The following is a 24,048-nucleotide window of genomic DNA, read 5'->3' on the forward strand; positions in this document are numbered from 1 at the left end:
GGATTCATAGTTTTTGAGAGTATTTTTACATACAGCACTACTTTGCCTGTTCCAGCTTATGTCAGAAAAATAAATGTGATATTGTGTATCATGAAAACTTCTAGAAATATTGTGATTACATTTTTGCCATATCGCCCACCTCCACTCTGAAATGATTTGAGTGGCACCATAAAAGTATTGAATTTCGATACTGAGCTCTAAGACTATCTAAGAATGTTTTAATATTTATGGTATCATCACTTTAATCTAACACTATTAGCTGCGTACCACATTACTGATGAACTTTTCTAGAAGGTTCTCCAGGAACTTCTTGGAGGAGAGCAGCGATGCCTTGTTCAGCTGCTCCTGCCTCAGGTCGTAGTCATCGTGCATCGGCTGAAACAGAAACACAGAGGCAGATGGAAACATGGTGATCGTCTGCATTAACACAAACCTTCTATAAGCTAATTTTAATAACACTCAAGCCCTTTGTTTTTATTTTCCTTTTCATCTTTTTATATTTTATTCTATGTACTTTGTACTTTAATGTAATCATCCACTTTGTTTCTTTAAGCTGTTGCACTTTGTATCTTTTCAGCTTTTTATTAATTTTGTTTTTTCATTATTAAGCACCTTGTATTTATTTTTGTTTTTGAATTCCTTTTACTTTCATATATGTAATGCAAATCAAATTGCCTTAAACTATACACTACATAAATGAACTTGCTTTGCCTATAAAGTAAAATTAACTAAACATCACGACAGATGTTGTGATACATGATGTGTATCGTGAAGAATTGTGATGATGTTTTTTGCCGTATCATCCACTCTCAAACATCACTGTCATAACAAAAAGAGTTGATCCAGGGATTCAGCACTGGATTCGGAATAAAACCCAATTTAACAGACTTCTCTCATAAATCACTGCTACATCATTCCTCCTAAACTGAACGCATGTCCTGACCTGGGACAACTGAGAAAAAAGCTGTGAACACTGACTACAGGAGCGCTCTGGCTCCAGAACAGAGGCGGAACACACCAGCATTACAGGACAGTTTAGCCAGAGGTGCTAAAGTGGCTAACAAAGCATGGACGCTAGCAGGGTCTGCCTGCAGTAACCTGCAAGCTGTTCACTGTTAACAAGCTTCTGCTCACTGTTTCCAACAGTCGCCATCAATCGATCACACAATTATTGATTACTTGAACGCTGCTACGAGACCTCAGTGTTTCTGTAGTCAAGTCAGAGTTCTGCACCGTTTACAGCTCACATTCAGAAACACAGAGGCAGATGGAAACAGGGTGATCGTCTGCATTAACACAACCTCCCTTTGTGTGTTGCGCAACTGCATTTTCACAAAGATTACATGTTATTGCGCCACAAGACGACAATGAGAACTGCAGACACTCGGTTACACACTTACACACATCAGGGCACAGAGCATGTCTATAGCAGCATGTGTTATTCCGTTATTGTTCCTCTTCAGCGCTTTTACAGTCTTCACACCCAGCTTCTCTCTGAACCTGGAAAACAGAAATAAACCTTTGGATACGGGGCTTTTTGGGAAACAAACAGATTGGAAAAAAATAAATAAACACATGACAGCCCAACACAAATCACTGTACATGTTTGGGCTGATATTAGTATGGAGTTATACACAACAATCCGCTGACAGAGTCAATATCTGGACAGGATCGAATCCAGTACAGACACAACAGACCCTTCATACATCTCAGTGACCCCACAGAGAAAGAGTCAAGATATATGAGAAAAAGAGACAGAAAGCAGACAGAGATAGACGGATGAAAGACAAATAAACAAAGAAAGAGAGAAAAGGAAGGAAAGGAAAATAAAAGAATTTGTATTATATGTTGAATTAGGGCTAGGCGATGTCTTTATGATATATTTACAACGGTTTTTTATTTGGGATTGTAGACCAGGGGGCGCAACTCAAATGTTAAGAGGAGCCATTTTGTCCTTTCAACAAAAATCAATCCACCGTAGGAGCCACAACCGATGTGCTGATGTGCTAGTATAGACTAAAAACATAATATAAAGGAAAACGCAGACTTACTTTGCTCTGCTTTAAGCTTTAGCTCAGCTGTAGCTGCTTTTCTCGCATCTCCGGCAGGAAACTTTTCCTCAAAAGTAGAACAGTTTCTTGTAAAATGTCTCTCAGTGTTCGTTTTTACAAAGCTGGAGTCGCTTCTCAATCGCCAGCTTCTTGTTCAAATTTTTCCATTCCACCTTAAATGGTGCCTGAGAGCCAGAATGAAACTGGTGCACCATTTAAGGTGGATCGGCAAAAATTCAAACACGAAGCTGGCAAATGAGAAGCGACTTCAGCTTCGTAACTTTTTTTTTTTGTCAGTTTCTCGCTGCAGATTAAACGTATCAAAACCAGCTGGAGTGATTATAAATGCAAATGAGCCTGTTCATTGATCTCTTAATTACAAAAGTCTCTCTTAAGGTCTTAAGTCTTTCTTTTCTTTGCCCCTTCAATAGCTAATAGCTACTAGGCGAGATACTTGTCTGCTTTGCTATGTGACCAGCAGCCTGTGCGCCGATCTTCAAGGTTAAATTTTGGTGAATTCGCAGCACTTAAGACCAGTTATTGTTTAAAATGTGTTACAACTGGGTGTTTAAAAGCTCAGCAGGCTCATGAGGGCAGTCGCATGTTGCCTGGCGCCTGCTGTAGACATTGCGGTGATCTTAATGTGTCCCATTAAGCGCATTTTAAGGTTTCCTGAACTGAGACCGAGCATGTTCAGGCTTATTAGCAAAACGGAAACCTTAAACGATCACGTGGTATGTCACAGAGGTGGACAGCGCAGTGGATAACACCACCATCCCACACGCAGGAGAGCGCACTAGCACACGAGTGTCGGAATCGGACCTTACAGCGGTGGAAGGAGGTCTCCCAGTCTGATGAGTCCCATTCTCTTAGACATTATTTGAGCAGCTGGGAACATGTGCACAGTTTACCTGAAGAAGAGATGGACCAAGACGGACTGTGGGAAGCCAGTAGAGGGATTGTGATACTCTGGTCGACATTCACGTTCACATGGATGTCATTTTGACACGCGCCACCTACCTACCCGCTGTTGCGGATCAGGTACATCCCTTCATGTGGGTGGTGTTCCCGGATGGCAGTGGCCTCTTTCAACAGCACTGCACGCATTGTTCAGGAACAGTTTGAGGAACATGACCTTGAGTTCAAGGTGTCAACTGGCCTCCAAGTTCCCCATTCCGATCAAGCATTCCGATCTCATTCCCATCAAGAAAGAATGGGACGTGCTGGAACAACAAGGCTCCACTTCACAACCTACAGAATCTGCTGCTAACATCTTGGTAACAGACACCACAGGACACTTTTAGAGGTCTTGTAAAGTCCATGCCTGTTTTGGTGGCAATATTTTGGCTCATTAGTAAATATGATAATATATCATTTGTCTTTGAATGGAAAATAAACCTTGATTATTTCTAAATACATTTTTACTAAGTATTACTGCAAATACCGCTTTTAATAAAAGCTGTTTAGTCCAGATTACGGCTGTTCTGATTGAAAATTGTTTCAAGCCATTTCAGAAAGACTGAATGAACATCGAGATGTCTATTGTTTATCAACAAAAGGTGCTTAACCGTATCGCCCAGCCCTACATAAATTTACCTTTTTCTTTTCACTCACTGACTAAAAAAGGACATATGAGGGGGAGGGATGGAAAGCATGATGACAATAAAAGACAGGCAGGCAGCTCTGAGGTACAAGAGGAGGGATACGCTGAGATATATGCACTCATAGTTACGTTTTTTGTTCGGGTCCTGCCACTTGAACAGACCTTAGAGGGACAGAGCAGCTTTATTACCAACACAGACAGAGCAGAGCAGAGCAGCAGCACAGAGACAGCAATGGCAGAGAGATGGACAGAGAGGAAAGAAAACAGTAAAAGAGAGAGGAAAAAAAGAAAGACAACATAAGAACAAAGACAAAAACAGAAGAAAAATGTGGAGACTGTCCTTTCCTCGAAGAGAGCTTCACAACTGAAGGTTAAAAATCCTGAGCGTCTCAAGGAAACTTCAGACAGGCCTATGAATTCAGGGCTCCCAAACAAACTTACACTCGCAGGACCAGTAATAAGGGTTAGTGACGTGTTATTATTATAATTATATATATTTACAGCACTTTATTTTCATTGTTTTTCACTTTTAGCACGACTGAAATGCATTGAGGGTAAACATGAAGCAGCATTTAGCTGTTATGCTGAGATTTTTTGATGAGCTCCAAATGTAGATTTTTACAGCCAGGTTAAAAACATATTTCTTCTCGTGTATCTATAAATGAGCTTTAAGATCTGCACTATATTCTTACTACACTTTACCTTCTATGAGCTTTTGCTTTTATACATGTTAAACACACTGGATTGCCTTTATGTATTAAAAACACTATAAAAATAAACTTCCTCGCCTATAAAATTTACTAAACTAAACATCACGACAGATGTTGTGATACTCGATGTGTATCGTGAAGAATTGTGATGATGTTTTTTGCGGTATCATCTACTCCAGGGATCCAGGGATTCAGCACTGGATTCGGACTTTTCTCATAAATCATTGCTACATCATTCCTCCTAATCTGAACGCATGTCCTGACCTGGGACAACTGAGAAAAAAGCTGTGAACACTGTCTACAGGAGCGCTCTGGCTCCAGAACAGAGGCGGAACACACCAGCATTACAGGACAGTTTAGCCAGAGGTGCTAAAGTGGCTAACAAAGCAAGGACACTAAAAGGGTCTGCCTGCAGTAACCTGCAAGCTGTTCACTGTTAACAAGCTTCTGCTCACTGTTTCCAACAGCCGCCATCAAATGATCACACAATTACTGATTACTAGAACGCTGCTACGAGACCTCAGTGTTTCTGTAGTCAAGTCAGAGCTCTGCACCGCTTACAGCTCACATTCAGCCTCATTCTCCAGTATCTTCCTAAGTTCGTTCTTAAGTGTGTTCTTGATGAAGGTCCTAAGAAAAAGTCTCCGTCAGATTCATGACGTGTTCTTAAAGCGCAGAACTGTTCTCACCTTTGTGCTCTTGAGTGTGTAGATTCTGTTCTTACCTAAGAACAAATCCCAGATTAGAGAACACTGGTGAGTCAGAGTTTTAAGAAGAAATATCTTTTAAGAACGGTTGGTGAACAAAGGCCAATGTTTGCTCTTTTATCTATCGCAGCTTTGAGCTCCATTATATATATGGATGGGTGTATCTACACACACTCAAGAGCATATATTTTATACATGTGTGTGTTGTCCTCTCTCTCTCTCTCTCTCTCTCTCTCTATATATATATATATATATATATATATATATATATATATATATATATTATATATATATATATATATATATATATATATATATATATATATATATATATATATATAGCTCCAAAATTCTCAAAAATTCGTATCTCCAAAATGGTAACTTTATAGGAGAAGGAAAAACATACTTTACTTTTAATGTAAGTCAATGGAACCAGACTTATTTCCAAGTCATTTTGGGCCATTTCTTTTGGTCCATTCATCATGAAATTTATACACAATGTAAAAGGCAGAAGTCATTTTCAAATTATGTCAAAAACTGAAAAATGAACAACAAAAACTGAGATATGAGGTTTTCTTCCGACAGCAGCGATATGTGTTGTGTGTGTGTGTGTGTGTGTGTGTGTGTGTGTGTGCTGTTTTAATACTTTTTTCCTGTGGTAAAATTTCACGATAAACAGACATACAGAAGTGGTCGAAAATTACATAAAAGAAAATCTTGTAATGATGCCCATTCACTTATGTTGTTTTGTTGTCCTGTCTCTATTTACTGTCTAGTGTATTTATTGTTCTTTATATTTACTGTCTGGTTTATTGATTGTGTGTTCTGCACTCGTCTCACACCGTCATGTATCTGCACTCTATGCAGTTCTGTGTAATGCGCTGCTGTTGTGTGTTTGGCTCCTGAAGATGCACATTTCGTTCCAACGTATACAAGTTATATTGAGGAATGACAATAAAGGCCACCTGACTTAATCTGGCTTAAATGTGTTGACGTTTTTGGTCAAATCATCCCTTTTACACAGGGGCGTCAGACTCCAGACCTGGAAATTCCTGACAGCTAATTCAGATTCAGTTTTCTCTTTGATTCAACACACATGATTCAATGTATATTAACCAGCCCTTCACCAGTCAGATTAGATTTGTTAGTGATAACCAAGGAGCTACGGCCCTTCAGGACCTGAGTCTGACTCTCCATGAAGAAGAGATCTTAAGACAGTCTGACGTACTTGGGGAGCTGAGTGAAGGCCTGGAACCCGGCTTTGGAGGCGACCAGGCGCCGAATGGCCTGGAACTGGGCCTCAAGCTCAGCGTTGGGCCCTGCCAGCTCTGCATCCTGGGACAGTAAGGCCAAGATGGCGTTGTTGATCAGTTTCTCTTTGTTCTCTGAAAAAAGACCCTGCAAAACAAATAAAGAGAGAGAAATACATACATATGGTTACAGTCAACATAGAGAAAGGGCAGCAATAAAAACATAGCACATCTTAAAGGGAAATTCCTCTAATTATTTTTTAATTTCTGAATAATTCTGTCTGCAGACAGTAGTTTCAGAGATAGATAGAAAGATAGATAGATACTTTACTGATTCCGAAGGAAATTTAGCAGACTGGTTTGATGTTAATTTTTTTTATTGTAGAGACTCAGATGTCTTTACAGTGGTGGTGATAGGAACCAGGGGTCACCATGACTACAACACAGATATAGACATTTTATTTACTATCCAGAACCACCAGTAAAACTATGCAAAGGAAGTCATAAATCTAAAAAAATTTTTTTTTGCTGCATGCACCCTTCCGCCATGAATGGATCAAAATAAATTGATTATAATACACTGTAAGCCCAAACGATATCACATAACTATCATAAAACAGTGTCTCAGTCATCAGGCAGTGAATTCATAACCATTTCATGTAGGAACTTTCTGTGAGGGAGCTTTTAGAGGTGGACGTCTGGTTCCTATCACCACCACTGTGAACAGTTCTGACTCGGTAAGTTTCTCTAGAACAGAGCGTTTCACACCAAACCACTCTGAATGACTGACTGCATCTCAACCCTTTAATTATGTAGAATTTTTTAAAAATCAGTGGAGTTCTCCTTTACTATAGTAATAAATTAAAAAAAAATCAAGAGTAATACTAAAAGGAAAACACAACTGAATTAAAAAAAATTAAAATAAATATTAAATATTTAAAAAAATATATTAACAACCACCTAAACATTCAGTCCGTAGCTACATACAGTACAGTCTGAAAGTAACTGGGCAGCAGAACAAAAATTAAGGAATTTAAAAAGTCCTCGCAAGAACCAAAAGTAATTTTGGTTGAATTGGCTGCTGAGATGGTTCTTGGTGAGCTGTGGCTCCACAGTCCATGAGAACTTGTAATTTAATTTGTCCCAACATGTCAGTACTGAAATTAATTTCTATTATTCCTCCATGACAAATAGTTAAAATGAAGTGATGGCAGATTGAGAACTCTTACGTCTTGAGTGACAGCGTGCAGAACGCCACTGTAGGAGATGTTAGCATTGAACCTGAACACTGCGTCGGCAAAGTTTCCATCTGAGAAGAGGGGAAAAAAACGTGTATTAATATTCCAATAAACTTGTACTTTTTGGCTAATTGTAGATCACAAATACTGAACTCACATATTATATCACATATGAACCATGTATTAAGTCTGTATTAAGTTTTGGGCAACAGAAATCTTCTTAAGTCCTTTGTTAAATGCTCAGAAAGTACATTCTATAAACATTGAGAAACATGGTCAAGTAAACAAGACTATTATTAAGATTATTATCAATATGGTATAAAAACAGTGTACAGCAGTACTGAGTACCAGTGAGGCTGGAGTGTTTACAGGCTGCTGTACGTACTAGGCGGAGCAGCGAGGAACCTGAGGTGTAGGCTCTCCACCTCTTCATCTACAGGCATGCTAAGAAGCCCCCAGCGCTGCCCTCTTTGGGTGGGGGCCATCTTCACACACACATCCCTGTTACCAGACGCCCTCACGCCATCCAGCAGACTCGCCAACAAAGAGTCCCTACAGAAAAAGAGGGGGGGTTAAGGAGAGAGACTACAGGCACAAATCCCGTCCACTGATAATGTCTTTATAGGTTTATGTATCCTAAGCAGTCATAACTAAATCTACAAGACCATTTTCCAACTTCTCTCTATCTCACAACATTAAACAGGCTGTTTTCAGTTACTGTGCCTTTAAGACTGATATATGTAAATGACCTCTGTTCTGACTGGCTGCCTCATTCAAACACTCCTTATAACTAGGGCTGACACAATAATGAAATGTTAACTGATGCTAAATCGTCAAATAAATAATTACGATTAACGATTTAATTTTGCTGCTATTTTATTTTGCACACATTTATGTGATTTGATTCAACAGTACAAACTAAGCAAATAATAATAACTAACAAGTAAGGTGGCTATTTTGGCCACTTTAGGCTTGTGTTTTAACAGTTGCAAATGAAATAATTGCTATTAACAATTTGATTTTGCAACTATTAAAATACAAGCCTTAAGCGGCGAAATTAGCCACCTTACTTGCTAATCATGTTTACTTAGTAGCCAACACTGTCTGGACAGTCAAATCAAACAAACATCTATAGTTTCACAGAATTATGTGTGGATTTCTTCACCGGAGTGAAAATATAAACCAAAAAAAACACGATTCATTCCACCAGCAGCCGTGTAAAAACATTAGAATTAGCTAACAGATACACAAACATTACTCATGCTGCCCTCTAAACATGCTGCAGCACCAAGTTAGAGCTTTTTTGTTTTCATAAAGTCACACGAAGCCTCAGTGAACGCATTTACTGCCTTTTATTTACACTCAGTTGCCTCAAATAAGGTCCAGCGTCCCATTATTACATTATTATTACAGCTTGTTTGCTGCAGCATAATATACCCGTGAAGTCCAACAACTGTGGAAAATGGTTGAAGTCGGCTTAAATGACTGGAACAATCGGTGGGTTTATGTAAATATGCAAATTTTCAACACATCCCAAAAAACAATGAGCATAATTTCCAGACACAGACTGTACTGATGGGGCGTGAACAGTACATTCTGAACCTTTGAACCACGTTTTCATACTCCCAACCAAAATAGTGAGGAAAATTTGTTTTTCCTTGATATGGTGCCTGTTTTTCAATCCCACTATTCCCGTCAGATTTGGTCAGATTCTTAGATCATTTCTCAAACAGCTGTCAGGCTCAGGTCAGGTTATAAGCTCATGCTCAAGTTTCTCTCAGAATGTTTCCCTTCTTTTGGGTTTTGCCTGCATTTAGCCCTGCTTTGGTTTTAGCCCCTTACTTTTCCCCCCATTTTTTACTTTTCTTTCTTTTTTACTTGCTAGAATTACTGGCTCACTACAACAACATAGCAATGTGCACAAGGTCAGATGAAAACAACAGGCTATGTAAAGTTTATCAAGGCTCAAAACCTTCAGAATGTAGTTTGAATGCACTGACAGATACAAAGAAATCATTGCATTTTATTCAATTTATCCATGAGCTAATAACGGCTGTCGTTGCTGCTGGGCGACGTAAGACATCCCAGCCTAATTTAGCAGGTGCCATCATTAGGAATGTGAGGATTTATTAAGTCTTTGGTTAGATACGGTCATTTCTGGACAGTATTCTCTCAGGCTGAGGTCATAATTGGACTGTAAACCCGCTCTTGTGGGTCGGCTCAAAATCGGGCAGGAGGTCCTCAGGATACACGAGATTCAGACCAAAATTTCAGGCCTGATTAAAACTCCAGGAAAGGCATGTTTGAGCGAACAGTGACAAATACTACACACTTAAAATGATGTTTCTTCAAGCGTTCTTTAGTAAAGAAAATGGTATGATCTAGAACCATGAACACTCAAAGAACCTTCTGCATTATTAAAGGGCTCTCTGCATCGTGAAAGCCTTCTTTGGATTAATGGAGAATGTGCTGTAGATGAAAACGGTTCTTTGTACCACCAAAAAGGTTCTTCTATTGGTCAGATAACAAGCTTGTCACAATACAAGAACTCTTTTTGGTGCCATATAGAACCCTTTTCGAAAATGTTCTCTATAGAACCATATACAACACTTTTTTCATCAATCCTGATGCAAAGAAACCTTTAATCATGCAAAGGGTAAGTGTTCATGGTTCTATACAGGACCATTTTCTTTACTAAAGAACCCTTGAAGAACCAACTTTTTTGAGTGTAGGACAAACTCAGGACAATCTATCACACTGCTGCTGTATGTCGTGTATCGTATGAGTAAAAAAGGAATTTAAATTGGTCTAAAGTGGAACAAAACCGGGCTTAAAAAACAGGAGTGTTATTATTTGTGACAAGCAAATTTCCTTCAAGGAAAAATCAATACAGGAACAGCTAAGAAAAAGTGTGTGCACATTACCTCTCTGTGGAGCAGTACTTTCGTATCTGTCCCCTGATGAACTCGACAGTGAATACCTGAGGGTTCTCCGCATCACAGATCAGAGCAAACACCTGCAGGAGCACCAACATTATATCAGCTTTCTCATTAACTACAGCTTCAACATTCTGTCTCATTCTGAATTCAGCTCGTTAGCAGTTTCCCTACACAACATGCACTCTCAGAAATAGGGGTACTACACTGTCACTGGGTCAGTGTTCCTATAGTCACTGGGGTGGGACTCTCAAGGGTCCATCTCAGTACCTTCAGTCAGGGAACATAACTGAACCATAATCCACTGAAATGATATGTTCTAAGCTGTACTGACTCCACACACCCCGTCTCGTCTCCAGGCTTTTATTTTACTGTTCTGTTTAAAACATTCGGTTATGAAAAGGTACAAATACGAACTTTTCACCTGGAAAACACTTATTTAAGGTTCACAATCAGACCTTAAAACCACTGTTGGAGCTTTGAGGGAACATTTACACTGTTTGTACCTTGATAAATATAAAGTGTACCTGCACAGAGCCTTTATTTCTAATAGTGTACTGCAAGGTAATTTGTGGGATACATAAAATCCCGATAACTCTGCAGCCTGGAACTAAACAAATTTTACTCGTTTGATAATTTAAATTTAGATACAAAGCTTGAAAAATCGAGTGATAAAAAAAAACATTACCAGTTACTTTTATTATTGTTACTGTTAATGCTACTTCTACACCTACACCTTTAAAAAAGATGTTCTTCAAGGATTTTTAGTAAAGACAACGGTTCTATTTAGAACTGTAGAGCACCATTTGCATGCTTACATCGTTCCTTGCATGGCAAAATGGTTCTTCGGCTTGACTGAGAACGTGAACCTTTCTGAAAATCTGAAAATGTAAATGTATATGGAACCAAAAAGGGTTCTTCTGTTGCTTCAGTGTCAAGCTTATAATACTAGAAGAGCCCTTTTTGGTGCTATATAGAACTATTTTCAAAAGGGCTGTATGTACAACATATCCTCCATCAATCTGCAGAACCATTTCACCATGCAAAGAAACATTTAAGCATAAAATGGCTCTAAACAGAACTCATGGTTCTAAATAGAACCACTGTCTTTACTAAGAGTGTACTACTCCTGCTGATTAATACTAACACTAGTCCTACAACAATGAGAAGTAGTGCTACGTTATGTTGTTTTTTATGCCAAGCATCTTAAATAAACATTGCAGAGTATTGTCGAAAAGTAGACGCTGCTTTATAATGACCTCTCCAAAGGGTTTGATGGTGACGATGTTGTACGAGGCCGGGTCTCTCTCCACCAAACACGTCTCCGTGAGGGCCAGGATCCTCTTCACAGGCTCCTGAGACAGACAAAGAAAGAAAAAAAAATTCTTTAGTCTCCATGACGACTTCAGTAGGACTGAATTTAGTTCAGTATCTATTCCAGAATAACAGTTCCTAACTTCATAATCTCATCATTAACTCCAGATAAGAAAACAGCATCACACAAACATCCTAACTAGACTGAACCTCCTAAATCCTGTCCTAACTTTAGGATGAACCCCAACGGGTCCTCACTTCTGTTTAAGGTCCGTTTCTATGGTTTTTAGGCAGCTGAGTCAGCAGCATAGTTCACTACCAGCATAATGAGCTCCATTTATTTCTACTGTAAAACGCTGCTTTCACTGTGAGATGATTTTCTTTTCTAACTCTGCGTTTTAAAGATCTCACGTTTTAGCTGTGTGTGTATGGTCGGTTGCTAGGAAACAGACATGACAGCTGACTGTCCACTTTGATCAAGTAGGTTTAGATTTCCTAACTAGAGATAAGATGCTGTAAGATAAGATTCCTAAATCAAGATCAGATTTGTTTCTGTAATAAAGAACGTGTGAAAAATCTTATCTTGACCTGTCAGATCTGAACTTAAGACAAAAATGCAGCCAAAACGTTTCTGTAAGAGGCCTCTGGATCCAAAAGCAGACAAACACAGCAGTAAAACTCCTTTCTGAGACGATAAATCCTTCTGACTACTCTGACTGTAGCTTGTGAATCAGAGACACCCGTGAACTAAAGTAACACCATCTCTGAAGGAGAGAGAAATAAAAAGTCTTGACAGCAGAACGGAACGCTGAGCATTCTCTACAGCGCAAATCAGTGTGTGTGTGTGTGTGTGTGTGTGTGTGTGTGTGTGTGTGTGTGTGTGTCTCACCGCGTGCCGTGGCGAGATCTTTTGCACGACGAACTCGGCGAGTGAGGTGATGCTCTCGTCCGAGCCGTACTTGCCCAGCCTCTCACTGACGAAGCCCTCGAAGGTCAGAGGATCCTTCCGTAACCGCAGCATAATCCCAATGAAGTTCCCAGCATGTTCAATCGCACTGCGGATGATTTCATCACGATGTTCCGACGCAAAGAGGTGCTACAGAGGGGCAACATATAGACAGACGGACATACAGACATCAGAAACATAGAGAGAGAGAGAGAGAGAGAGAGATAAAGAGATAGAGATAGAGAAGAGAGAGAGAGAGAGAGAGATAAAGAGATAGAAACAGAGAGAGAGAGATAAAGAGACAGAGACAGAGAGAGATAAAGAGATAGAGATAGAGACAGACAGAGAGAGAGAGAGAGAGAGAGAGCGAGAGAGAGATAAAGAGACAGAGACAGAGAGAGATAAGGAGAGAGAGATAAAGAGATAGAGACAGAGAGAGAGAGATAAAGAGATAGAGAGAGAGCGAGAGAGAGATAAAGAGACAGAGAGAGATAAGGAGAGAGAGATAAAGAGATAGAGACAGAGAGAGATAAAGAGACAGAGACAGAGAGAGAGAGAGATAAAGAGATAGAGACAGAGAGAGAGAGATAGAGAGATAGAGAGAGAGATAAAGAGAGAGAGAGAGAGATAGAGATAAAGACAGAGAGATAAGGAGAGAGAGAGAGAGAGAGATAAAGAGAGAGATAAAGAGATAGAGACAGAGAGAGAGATAAAGAGAAAGAGAGATAGAGACAGAGAGAAAGACACAGAGAGAAAGACACGGAGAGACAGAGAGAGAGAGAGAGAGAGAGAGAGAGAGATAAAGAGAGAGATAAAGAGATAGAGACAGAGAGAGAGAGATAAAGAGAAAGAGAGATAGAGACAGAGAGAAAGACACAGAGAGAAAGACACGGAGAGAGAGAGAGAGATAAAGAGAGAGAGAGAAATAGAGAGATAGAGACAGAGAGAGAGAGAGAGAGATAAAGAGAGAGATAAAGAGATAGAGACAGAGAGAGAGATAAAGAGAAAGAGAGACAGAGACAGAGAGAAAGACACGGAGAGAGAGAGAGATAAAGAGAGATAAAGAGAGAGAGAGAGATAAAGAGATAGAGACAGAGAGAGAGAGATAAAGAGATAGAGATAGAGAGAGAGAGAGAAAAAGAGATAGAGAGAGAGAGAGATAAAGAGATAGAGAGAGAGAGAGATAGAGAGAGAGAGAGATAAAGAGATAGAGAGAGAGAGAGATAAAGAGAAAGAGATAGAGAGAGAGAGAGAGAGAGAGAGAGATCAAAATTAGTGGAAAAAAAATGCAACAACATCCTAAAAGCAACTCACCGTCGCCAGACTTGGATGAGCAAACAAGTCAAATCAAGAGAGAAAAATCTAACTAAACAAAGAAAATGAAGCTCAGCAAAAAATAAAAATATTAATAAAATCTAATTGTACAAATTTGACATTATCTACCCATTTAATTTCAAGTGTTTAATTCATAGTCGGTTCATTTACAACAGGAACAATTCATGTGCAACTAAAGTTCATACTACACTCTTTAAACAATGGTTCTTCAAGGGTTCTTTAGTAAAGAAATAGGTTCGATAAAGAACCATTAACACTCAAAGAACCCTTTGACTGATTACAGGGTTCTTCACATCATTAAAGGGTTCTTCAGGATGTGTTGTAGATCGTTCTATATAAAACCTTTTTGAAAAGGGTTCTATATTGCACCAAAAAGGGATCTTGTCAAGCTTGTGACAACAGAAGAACCCTAAATAGAACGCTTTTCAAAAACGTTCTATATAGAACCATCTACAGCACATTCTCCATCAATCTGAAGAATGTGATGATGCGAACAACCCTTTAATCATGCAAAGAGTTCTGTGAGTGTTCATGGTTTTTTATAGAACCTATTTCTTTACTAAAGAACCCTTAAAGAACTTTGTTTTTAAGAGTGTAGGCCAAAAGATAATTTGCACATATTTATATAGAATTTTTTTTGGTTAAATTGGTTAAGAAAACGGTTCTATACGAACCATGAACACGTAAAGAACCCTCTGCATGATAAAAGGATTATTTGCATTATGAATGTGTTCTTCAGATTGATGGAAATTGTGCAGTACATGGTTCTATGTAGAAAAAGGGTTCATATAGCACCAAAAAGGGTTCTTCTATTCCTACATGCTTTGCATTGTAACAACAGAAGAACCCATTTTGGTGACATACAGAGCCATTTTCAAAAAGGCTGCATATGCAACACATTCTGCATCAATCTGAAGAATCATTTCATCATGCAAAGAACCATTTAAGCATGAAACAGTTCTATATAACCCACTGCAATAAGGAGAACCACTGTCTTTACTAAAGAACCCTTGAAGAAACATCTTTAAGTGCGTGGAAGATGTTAGTCTGGTAGTTGCGTCCTAATAAATGTCTCTCTAACTCACTCCAGTAAACACTGGACACAGTATTCTCCCAGTACTGTACTACCAAATTAAGGGAGGCCTACTGCCCACCAATTAGCGTCAAGCAGACTGGTGGAGTACAGCATTTCATTCCTCGTTAGCCACATTAGCCTTGAAATTCCATCAGAAGATTTAAGGTGTGATTTTCCACACGTCGCAGTGATGAACGCACACACTCACCAGTCTACTGAAGCCCCCATAGAGGATGCAGAAGCCCCCCTGGTAGTCGGACACCTCAGCGAAGCCCTCAATGGAGCGGTAGTCATAGGAACAGATGACCCGGTTGGTGTGAGGGTCGATCTGGTCGATGCCCCCCGGTGTCACCTCCAAACCCACCGTCTTCCGCGTGTCACTCCAGTGATGCTTGTAGCAATTGTAACGCTGCATACAACAACATTTATACATCACTTATAACACATCTGCACCGTTCATACTAACACACTGTTCAAAACAAAGAAATTAAGATTCATGTTTTCCACGTACTGCTAACCACACACTGGAAGACTTTTGAAAGACTAAAGTCTGACAACCTCTCACATCTAAAGACGGTAGAGCTGGGCGATATGGCCAAAAACGTTATCACGATAAACAAAACTCATATCGTTCGATATCGATACGTATCGCGATAATGTCAAATCATGATTTCTTTCACGTTTGAAGGCTGATTTTGCTCCTGGGGGGTTAACTGTGGTTTTAAACTATCACTTATGGTCCAATCATGACAAACACTCGGCAAACAGTGGAACATTTCACTAATCTGTCTTGGGACAGTGGGAGAAAGTTTCTGAGCTGCTTTTATCAGCTGGAAAAGCACAGCTGCAATTTTTGTAATAGTCATGATTTAAGAAAGAAAACTTTTATTTTTTATTTTAGCTGTCTGGTGTCGAGCGCTCGGCTACCCCGCTACAAACGCTAAACAAGTGGCCAACAACAGAGCTAAACTCTTTAGTTTCTCAACAATGTCAGCTCGGTTCGGTAGGTCACTGCGGTCACTCCTACCACATCCATGTCAGAGCAGATCACAGTATTCAGACAGCAGTCACTCAGACTCGGTCACAGGAGAGCAGATCGCTGGTCGCTCCACTCAAACAGGGACTGTATAATCCGCGTTTCAGCCGTTGCTAAAGTATATTTGGTGACCCTTTTTTTACTCGTGGCCCCCTCCCTCTCTAATCAAGTCGAAAAATTCGGAAGTGCGCCCTCTCCTGGCGACAGCAGAGTAGTGTCGCTTTCCTTGCAGTAGAAAACGCCACCGGGGCTTTCGCTAAAACGTGGAAGTGTGAGAGTGGTGTATTATATCGAACATTTATCAAACCTGTCTTATCGCTCTATCGAGGAAAAGTTATATCGCCATACTTATCGTTATCGTTTTATCGCCCAGCCCTAAAAGACAGTGTCACGTTTTTTAGTCAGAGACTATGATTTTGCAAAGACTGGGAATCTTGCAGTGTCACTATTTACAAGACTGTAACTACATTTTTGAGATTATTCCCCATCATGCACCTGGTGGAAATTTACAAGCAGATATACCCTTTCCTTCCACTCTGTAGGGGTACAGATGGGAAGATACGCTGGCTGGGTGTGTAAAGATCTGGGGCTCAGATTAGTTCACTGTAGAACTGTATACTCTGGCAGATCATCACCCAGAATTGTATTAATTAACCTGTAAAATGTGCAGCTACTATTTTAATTTGCTATAAAGATTTACTCATCAACACAACATGCAGTGATTCAGCATTGTCGATTGGGTGTCATGAACTAAACCATAAGAAACAAACAAACAAATTAAATAAACCACTGTAACAGAAATCAGATAGAACACAATTGATGATTCTGAAATATTAAAGTGAACCTGAAATATTAAAACAGTCAGTTTACATTTTAAGTTACTATGATTATTGTATTGAATTGCCATTTTTTATGTTTTTTTTACTTTCTCTCTCTCTCGCCCGCAAGCACTCGCGCGCGGCCCTGGCACGTCACTATTTGCATGAGCCAAGACTTAAAGCTTACGATAATATTAAACACGGTTGATTTTGTCGCGGCGTCAAGACGAGAAAAAGACTGACTTAAGACCGCCATCCTGACCACCTCACACTAAACGATCGAGATGACGCGAGTGCGACGCGACTCTAACGAGACTTTCATGATTTTATTGCGACATTGGATATTTGTCTGCGACAGTGAAATCACTTGAAAAGTCGTTTGGTGTAAGGCCGGTATTACACGCCCAGCCAGCGTATCTTCCCATCTGTACCCCTACAGAGTGGAAGGAAAAGGGTTTATCTGCTTGTATATTTCCACCAGGTGCATGATGGGGAATAATCTCAAAAATCTAGTTACAGTCTTGTAAATAGTGACACTGCGAGATTCCCAGTCTTTTCAAAATAATAGTCTGTGACTAAAAAGCGTGACACTGTCTTTAGATGTGAGAGGGAGTCAGACTTTAGTCTTTCAAAAGTCTTTTCAAAGTCTTCTAGTGTATGATTAGCATAAAGATCTGGGGCTCAGATTAGTTCACTATAGAACTGTACACTCTGGCAGATCATCACCCAGAATTGCATTAATTAACCTGTAAAATGTGCAGCTACTATTTTAATTTGATATAAAGATTTACACATCAACACAACATGCAGCGATTCAGCATTGTTGACTGGGTGTCATGAACTAAACCATAAGAAACAAACAAACAAAATAAGAAACCACTGTTACAGAAAACAGAAAAAAAACGTTGATTCTTCAATAATGGCATTCTTAAAGTCCTCTGTCCTCCTTTCCTTACCTGTTTCAGGCTCAGTGAACCTGAAATATTAAAACAGTCAGTTTACATTTTAAGTTATTTTGATTATTGTATTGAATTGCCGTTTTTTACAGAGACTTCAGGCAGTCATGCCTGCATTCTCTCTCTTTCTCTCCTTCTATTGTGCCGTGCGCCTGCGCTTGCCCGCAAGCATTTGCATGAGCCAAGACTTAAAACGTACGATAATATTAAACACGGTTGATTTTGTCGCAGCTTCAAGACGAGAAAAAGACTGACTTAAGACCGCCACGACCGCCTTATAACAAACGATCGAGATGACGTGAGCACGACGCGGCTCTAACGAGACTCTCGTGATTTTATTCCGACATGGATATTTGTCTGCGACAGTGAAATTGCTTGAAAAGTCGTTTGGTGTAAGGCCGGCATACAACAACTTCAGCAGCCAGTTAGTCAGCGAGTGTCATCAAAAGGGACAAACATACATGATCACACTAATGCTGCAGACCAGGGGTGTCCAAACATTTTTGCAAAGAGGGCCAGATCATACTGTGTCAAAATACCTGAGGGCTGAAATATTATTCACAAATGACACAAAATATTACGTTTTCAAAATATCAGTCTATAGAACTGGAGCTCTCATGAGGCTTCTTCTATTGCTGTGTTGTTGTTTCAGAGCAATTTGGATTGATAAGCGCTTATAACAACTTAGTAAACTGTTTAAGAGTAACAGTAAAACATGACTAAAGTATTAAGCAGTATTAAGTATTAAGTTTATTCCTTTTCAAGTTTTTACCTGTTCAAAAATATCATTTGTGAGACAAACTGAGCAAAAATCTAAAAATGTTCGGTTTTGTTAGATCATGTTTTATACCTGTCAAATAAACACAGCGACATCGTTCAGAAATCACTGTATTAAAGAAGAAGAGCAGATTAACAGCATTAATAGGGTTAATATTTCCTGACCTGCTGAATCTGCTCTGGTAAGAAGTCGGTGCTGTGAGACTCGAAATATTCAGTTTCTCTCCTGAATATTTACTGTGATGTTCTGCTGTTTCATGTCTGTTGGTATTAAATTCATGAGTCTTTTGAAATATGAGGCTCGTTTTCTGCGTCTCTCGATGAGAGATGTTTAAATGTCCATCAAACTCCGCGGTTCTCAGTGTCAGTCTGAGCTTTATGGCTGCATTCTGGACTAAACGTGGTCAGTAAATGAAGCTGCTGGTCAGTCAGAGAAGAAAAGCTCTTAAACTTTAGCTAACGTCGCTACCGCAGTGCAGCGTTACACTGTAATTCTGCATCACTGCTGCCACCATCAGGTTAAAGGAAGAACTGCAGTGCACTGGCTGGAAGGCCACTTCAATGGAGTCTGGCTGCAGACATGCACTCTCAGACAGACGCACTCTCAGACCCAGTGACGTCACGTACACATGCACTCTCTGCCACAACGGCAGAAGCGGCCCAACGGTACGGTAACTTTTGGCTGCTGCTCTTTGGCGATATCATCACTTAATCCATTTTTTGTCCATAACTCAGCTAGAGGATTCCATTTAATGTACCTCCCTGTTGAAAAAAGTCATAGAACCCATTAAAAGTGTCTGTTGGTTCTTGGTGGTTTTCAGTAGTTTCTAATGGTATTCTGTGTTTTCCTGATGGGTTGATTCCAGATACATTTGATCGTTTCCTAATGGTCTTTAATGGTAACCATCAAGCCAGTTCCCTGATGATTTCGGTTGCCTAACGGCTCTAATCGTCTTCAGTGTTAGCCTGTTTGTTTTTCAGCAAATGAAGTCGACATTATGTTTTATCGTTGCGGTTTTATTTTGAAAGTTTCCATATTTAATTACCTTCTTATCAGTATGGCAACGTTATTATATGTTCAGTGTAACACGTACTGCTGGGCAACAAGCGTTACACTGAACATATAATAACGTTGCCATACTGATAAGAAAGTAATTAAATATGGAAACTTTCAAAATAAAACCGCAACGATAAAACTATGTTGACTTTATTCAAAAACGCTGCCGTGGCAGAGCGGCACTGACGTCATTAATAGGCTGGCAGTGCATGTCAGGCTGAGAGCGCATGTCTGCAGCCAGACCCTTCTCGGCCACTTGGACGCTCCTGCTCCAGACGAACACAAAATGAAAGTACACAGCTGAAAACGGACCGGCTCAGTGATGCCTGTGTAAGTAAATCTCAGTGACAAACACACAGACAGCAGACAGAACGACAATGACTGATATGGATGTAGCTGCAAACCTATATGAAACAATCACAAAACAACCTGAGAAACTGCAGCTTCATTACTATTCCCATAAATTTACATGTCATTAAATGCTTTATCTCTAAAAACACACAGGGCATCTTGTATTTCAGAGGCTCCTATCGAGCTCCGAACAGCAGACACTGTCTTCAGATAAGCTGTCAGGTGCTGGGAGTGGAGGTACAATGTTTGTAATGAAGGACAGGTCCACCCATCCTTTATTCAGTGGTTGTCTTTATGGAGATCTGAACATGAACAGAGAAAAGCAAAACAAAAGCACGGCAATACTCACCCTTCCAGTTATCTTCCCCTCGGAAAAGTCTGTTCTGAATCGCTGTGGAACAGAATGAGGCATGTATGAGACGAGTATATAGTCTAGAACAGTACACAGTATTCAAAGTTAGGAAGCTGGGATTTCCAGCTTAATCAATTAAACTCAAACACTCAATTAAACAATCTTCAACCCTGACCTTCTTAACGAATCAGCAGTGATCAGTGAGTCGTTTGTAGGATGATGCAAAGACAGAAGAAACAGTCTGATTCATTTGCTTCTGTTAAAGGTTTCCGTTCTCGTTTTATAACAACGTACACGCTTAAAAAAGACGGTTCTTCAAGGGTTCTTTAGTAAAGGGTTCTATGTAGAACCATAAACACTCAAACATTATTAAAGGGTTGCATCGTGAAATGGTTCTTCAGACTGATGGAGAATGAGCTGTAGATGGCTCTGTATAGAACCTTTTGAAAAGGGTTCTATGTAGCACTTCTATTGTTACAATGTCAAGCTTGTTACAACAGAAGAACCTGTTTTTGGTGCTATAGAGAACCATATACAACACATTCTCCATCAATCTGAAGAACCATTTCACCGTGCAGAGTCATGCTGGATCTTCATTGTGTTGTATATGGTTCTATATAGCACCAAAAAGGGTTCTGCTATCGTCACAAGCTCAACATCGCAACAATAGCAGAACCTTTTCAGTGCTATATAGAACCATTTTCAAAAAGGTTCTATACAGAACCACATGCAATTCTCGATCAGTCTGAAGAACCATTTCACCATGCAGAGAACGCTTTAATCACGGAAAGGGTTCTTGGAATGTTCATGGTTCTATATAGAACCCTTTTCTTTACAAAAGAACCCTTGAACAACCATCATTTTTAATTGAATAATTAAATTGTACTTTAATAGAGTTTCTAAAGGCTATTCAGGGTTTATTATTGTTCAGGTTTTTATTGTTTGGCCTTAACTGCTCTATTAATTGCCGAAATAATCAGTAGACTAATTGATTACTGACATAATCAATAGTGACAGCCCAGTTATGAATGATTAAGCAGCCACTGAAGAGGCCACAGACAGAGTCAAGCCCCTGATAATTAAAGTGGTCTGTGTTTTTTCTTGGTCTTTCTCGCCGCTCTCGCTCACCAGTGCCTCCGTCAGCAGCTCTGTGCGATGCTCGGTGGAAAACTTGAGCGTTTCGGACTTCTTCCCGCTGCCCTTCCGGAAGGTGAGGTTGAACTCCGTGCCCTGGCCTTTTCCCACCGGAGCGATGCCACAGATATCCCCATAAGGCCACTGTAGGGGGCAGCACAAAACATCAGGTTACACAGCAGTCATAGTTAATACAAGCCAAATACAGCAGGAACAACAGCAGCGCCGCACAGCGTAAACATATCGGCGCTGTCCAAAGGAATAGAACTCATACTCTACTTCATTTGCGCAAACCAGCTGCCCTTTACACTGAACGTTTCATGATTAATGTACCAACGAAAATGTTCATGAACAGCATGAAAAGTGCTCTATAAATAAAGATACTATTATTTAAGATATTATTATTATATTATTATTATTATTATTATTACTACTGATGCATTGTGCAGTTCCATACAACGCAGATTCAGTAATATCAATGCAATAGCTGACACAAAGCAACGTCTAGCGCACATTCGTACCTGGTTTGTAACTTCTAACGTGGTAGGGTTGTATGTGGTGATGCCGTGGGTTCCGACAGAGAAAACTCGCTTGTACCTGGAAACACAAACACATTAAATTAGATTCCAGAAGTTTCCAAAATACACACATTTTGTACTTAAGATCATGCAAAAAATGCTCTTAATCGATATTTCAGCTCAGCGACACGACAGAAATAACCTTTAGCCCATCATACACACCTAAACAAGAAGGTTCTTCAAGGGTTAATTAATAAAGGCAATGGTTCTGTTTAGAACCATCAGTTCTATATAGAGCGATTTCATGCTTAAATGGTTCTATGCATAGTGAAAGTAGACTGACACAGAATGGAACCTTGAACTGAAAATGGTTCTATACAGCACCAAAAAGAACTCTGCTATTGCTACATTGCAACAATTCAAGCATGAAAGCTTTCAAGCTCTATATAGAACTGATGGTTCTAAATAGAACCATTCCCTTTACTAAAGAACCCTTAAAGAAGCATCTTTTATTACGTGTGTGGACACCAAAGAAAACAAACAAATGGATCCTCAAACAAATGAAGTTTCCCTTCTCACTCGAAGCACAGAGAACCAAACTGAATCTGATTTTGGACACATCCCGAGAAGAACCGATTCACTGGAAAAGAACTTTATGCTTTGAAGAGCTTATTATGATACAGTTTTAAAAAAAAAGATGGTTCTTCAAGGGTTCTTTAGTAAAGAAAATGGTTCTATATAGAATCATGAACACTCAAAGAACTCTTTGCATGATTAAATGGTTCTTTGCATCATAAAATGGTTCTTCAGACTGACGCAGAATGTGTTGTACATGGTTCTACACAGCACCAAAAAGGGTTCTGCTATTGTTACAAGCTCAACATCATAATAGCTGATTTTTTTTGGTGTTATAAAGAACCATTTTTAAAAAGGTTCTATATAAAATCATTCTCCATCAATCCGAAGAACACTTTCATGATTCAAAGAACACTTTAATCATGCAAACGGTTCTTTGAGTGTTCATGGTTCTATATAGAACTATTTTCTTTACTAAAGAACCATTGAAACAATCAGAGGATTCAGCCTTTCAGAAGCCTGGAGACTCAAACAGGTGACAGGATATTCTTGACAAACACCGTCTATGTGGTCACCGGGAGTCTGAAACGACTTGAGGGCAGTGCGGTCAGTCCTGTTAACTCCAGCAGATGGACATGATCAATAACCGATAACGACATTGTTCTTGATCCATCAAGTTCCAAAAATACCTTCCGTAATTATAGCAGCAATTAAGCCGAGGTGTGAGTGTGTTTGTTCACACATGCATGCGAGAGATGGAGGAAATCCTGTGTGAAGAACGTCAACCAATAATGTCAGAACAGATGAGCGCAACTGTCTGGCTGCAGAGGTCACAGTGCAGCGAATCAGACAGTGTGTGTTTCTGAAGAAGACAATGACCCCCCCCACCCCCCCCACCCCCCTCTCTAACCCTGAGAGGTCTACCACGTCTCGCTCCGCTGCCTGGCCGAGCCGCCGGCATGTCACTACGGCTCAGACAGAGAGGCAGAGGGAGAGGAGGGAGCGCAGCAACGGAGACAGCTAACCAACACGGACCAGCCCAAACCGGACCACCACACTGGAAACGAGGGCTGAACGATTCGGGGAAAATATCTAATCGAGGTTTCTCTGACTAATACTGCAACTGTATTCAAAGGGGTTGCTAAGGTGATGCTAGGTGGTTGCTATGGTATCACAAGTGGTTCTTAAGGTGTTGCAAGGTGGTTGCTATGGTGTTGCTAGGCTTATGGTATGGTAGTCCAGGTGACTGCTAAAGTGTTGCTAGGTTTCTCCGTGCAATCCGAGGAGGCTGCTAGGGTGCTGCTAGGC

The 24,048-nt window shown here is 39.9% G+C and overlaps 1 protein-coding gene across 5 annotated transcripts in view; it reads right to left on the minus strand.

Moving 5' to 3' along the window:
* Positions 1-24,048, minus strand: part of LOC118798571 (dnaJ homolog subfamily C member 13) — a 117,656-nt gene that overhangs the window by 55,183 nt on the left and 38,425 nt on the right. For all 5 annotated transcript variants that reach the window (XM_036557956.1, XM_036557955.1, XM_036557952.1 and 2 more), the window contains exons 3-14: positions 22,168-22,243; positions 21,641-21,790; positions 20,510-20,551; positions 15,374-15,574; positions 12,699-12,905; positions 11,755-11,850; positions 10,484-10,575; positions 7,945-8,111; positions 7,551-7,630; positions 6,300-6,469; positions 1,401-1,500; positions 268-375 (exon numbers count right to left, since the gene is read on the minus strand). In XM_036557956.1, coding sequence (XP_036413849.1) covers positions 268-375; positions 1,401-1,500; positions 6,300-6,469; positions 7,551-7,630; positions 7,945-8,111; positions 10,484-10,575; positions 11,755-11,850; positions 12,699-12,905; positions 15,374-15,574; positions 20,510-20,551; positions 21,641-21,790; positions 22,168-22,243 — 1,489 coding nt within the window. The remainder of the gene's footprint in view (positions 1-267; positions 376-1,400; positions 1,501-6,299; positions 6,470-7,550; positions 7,631-7,944; positions 8,112-10,483; positions 10,576-11,754; positions 11,851-12,698; positions 12,906-15,373; positions 15,575-20,509; positions 20,552-21,640; positions 21,791-22,167; positions 22,244-24,048) is intronic.

This window comes from Colossoma macropomum, unplaced genomic scaffold (genome assembly GCF_904425465.1).
Source record: "Colossoma macropomum unplaced genomic scaffold, Colossoma_macropomum, whole genome shotgun sequence".
Classification (NCBI taxonomy): domain Eukaryota; kingdom Metazoa; phylum Chordata; class Actinopteri; order Characiformes; family Serrasalmidae; genus Colossoma; species Colossoma macropomum.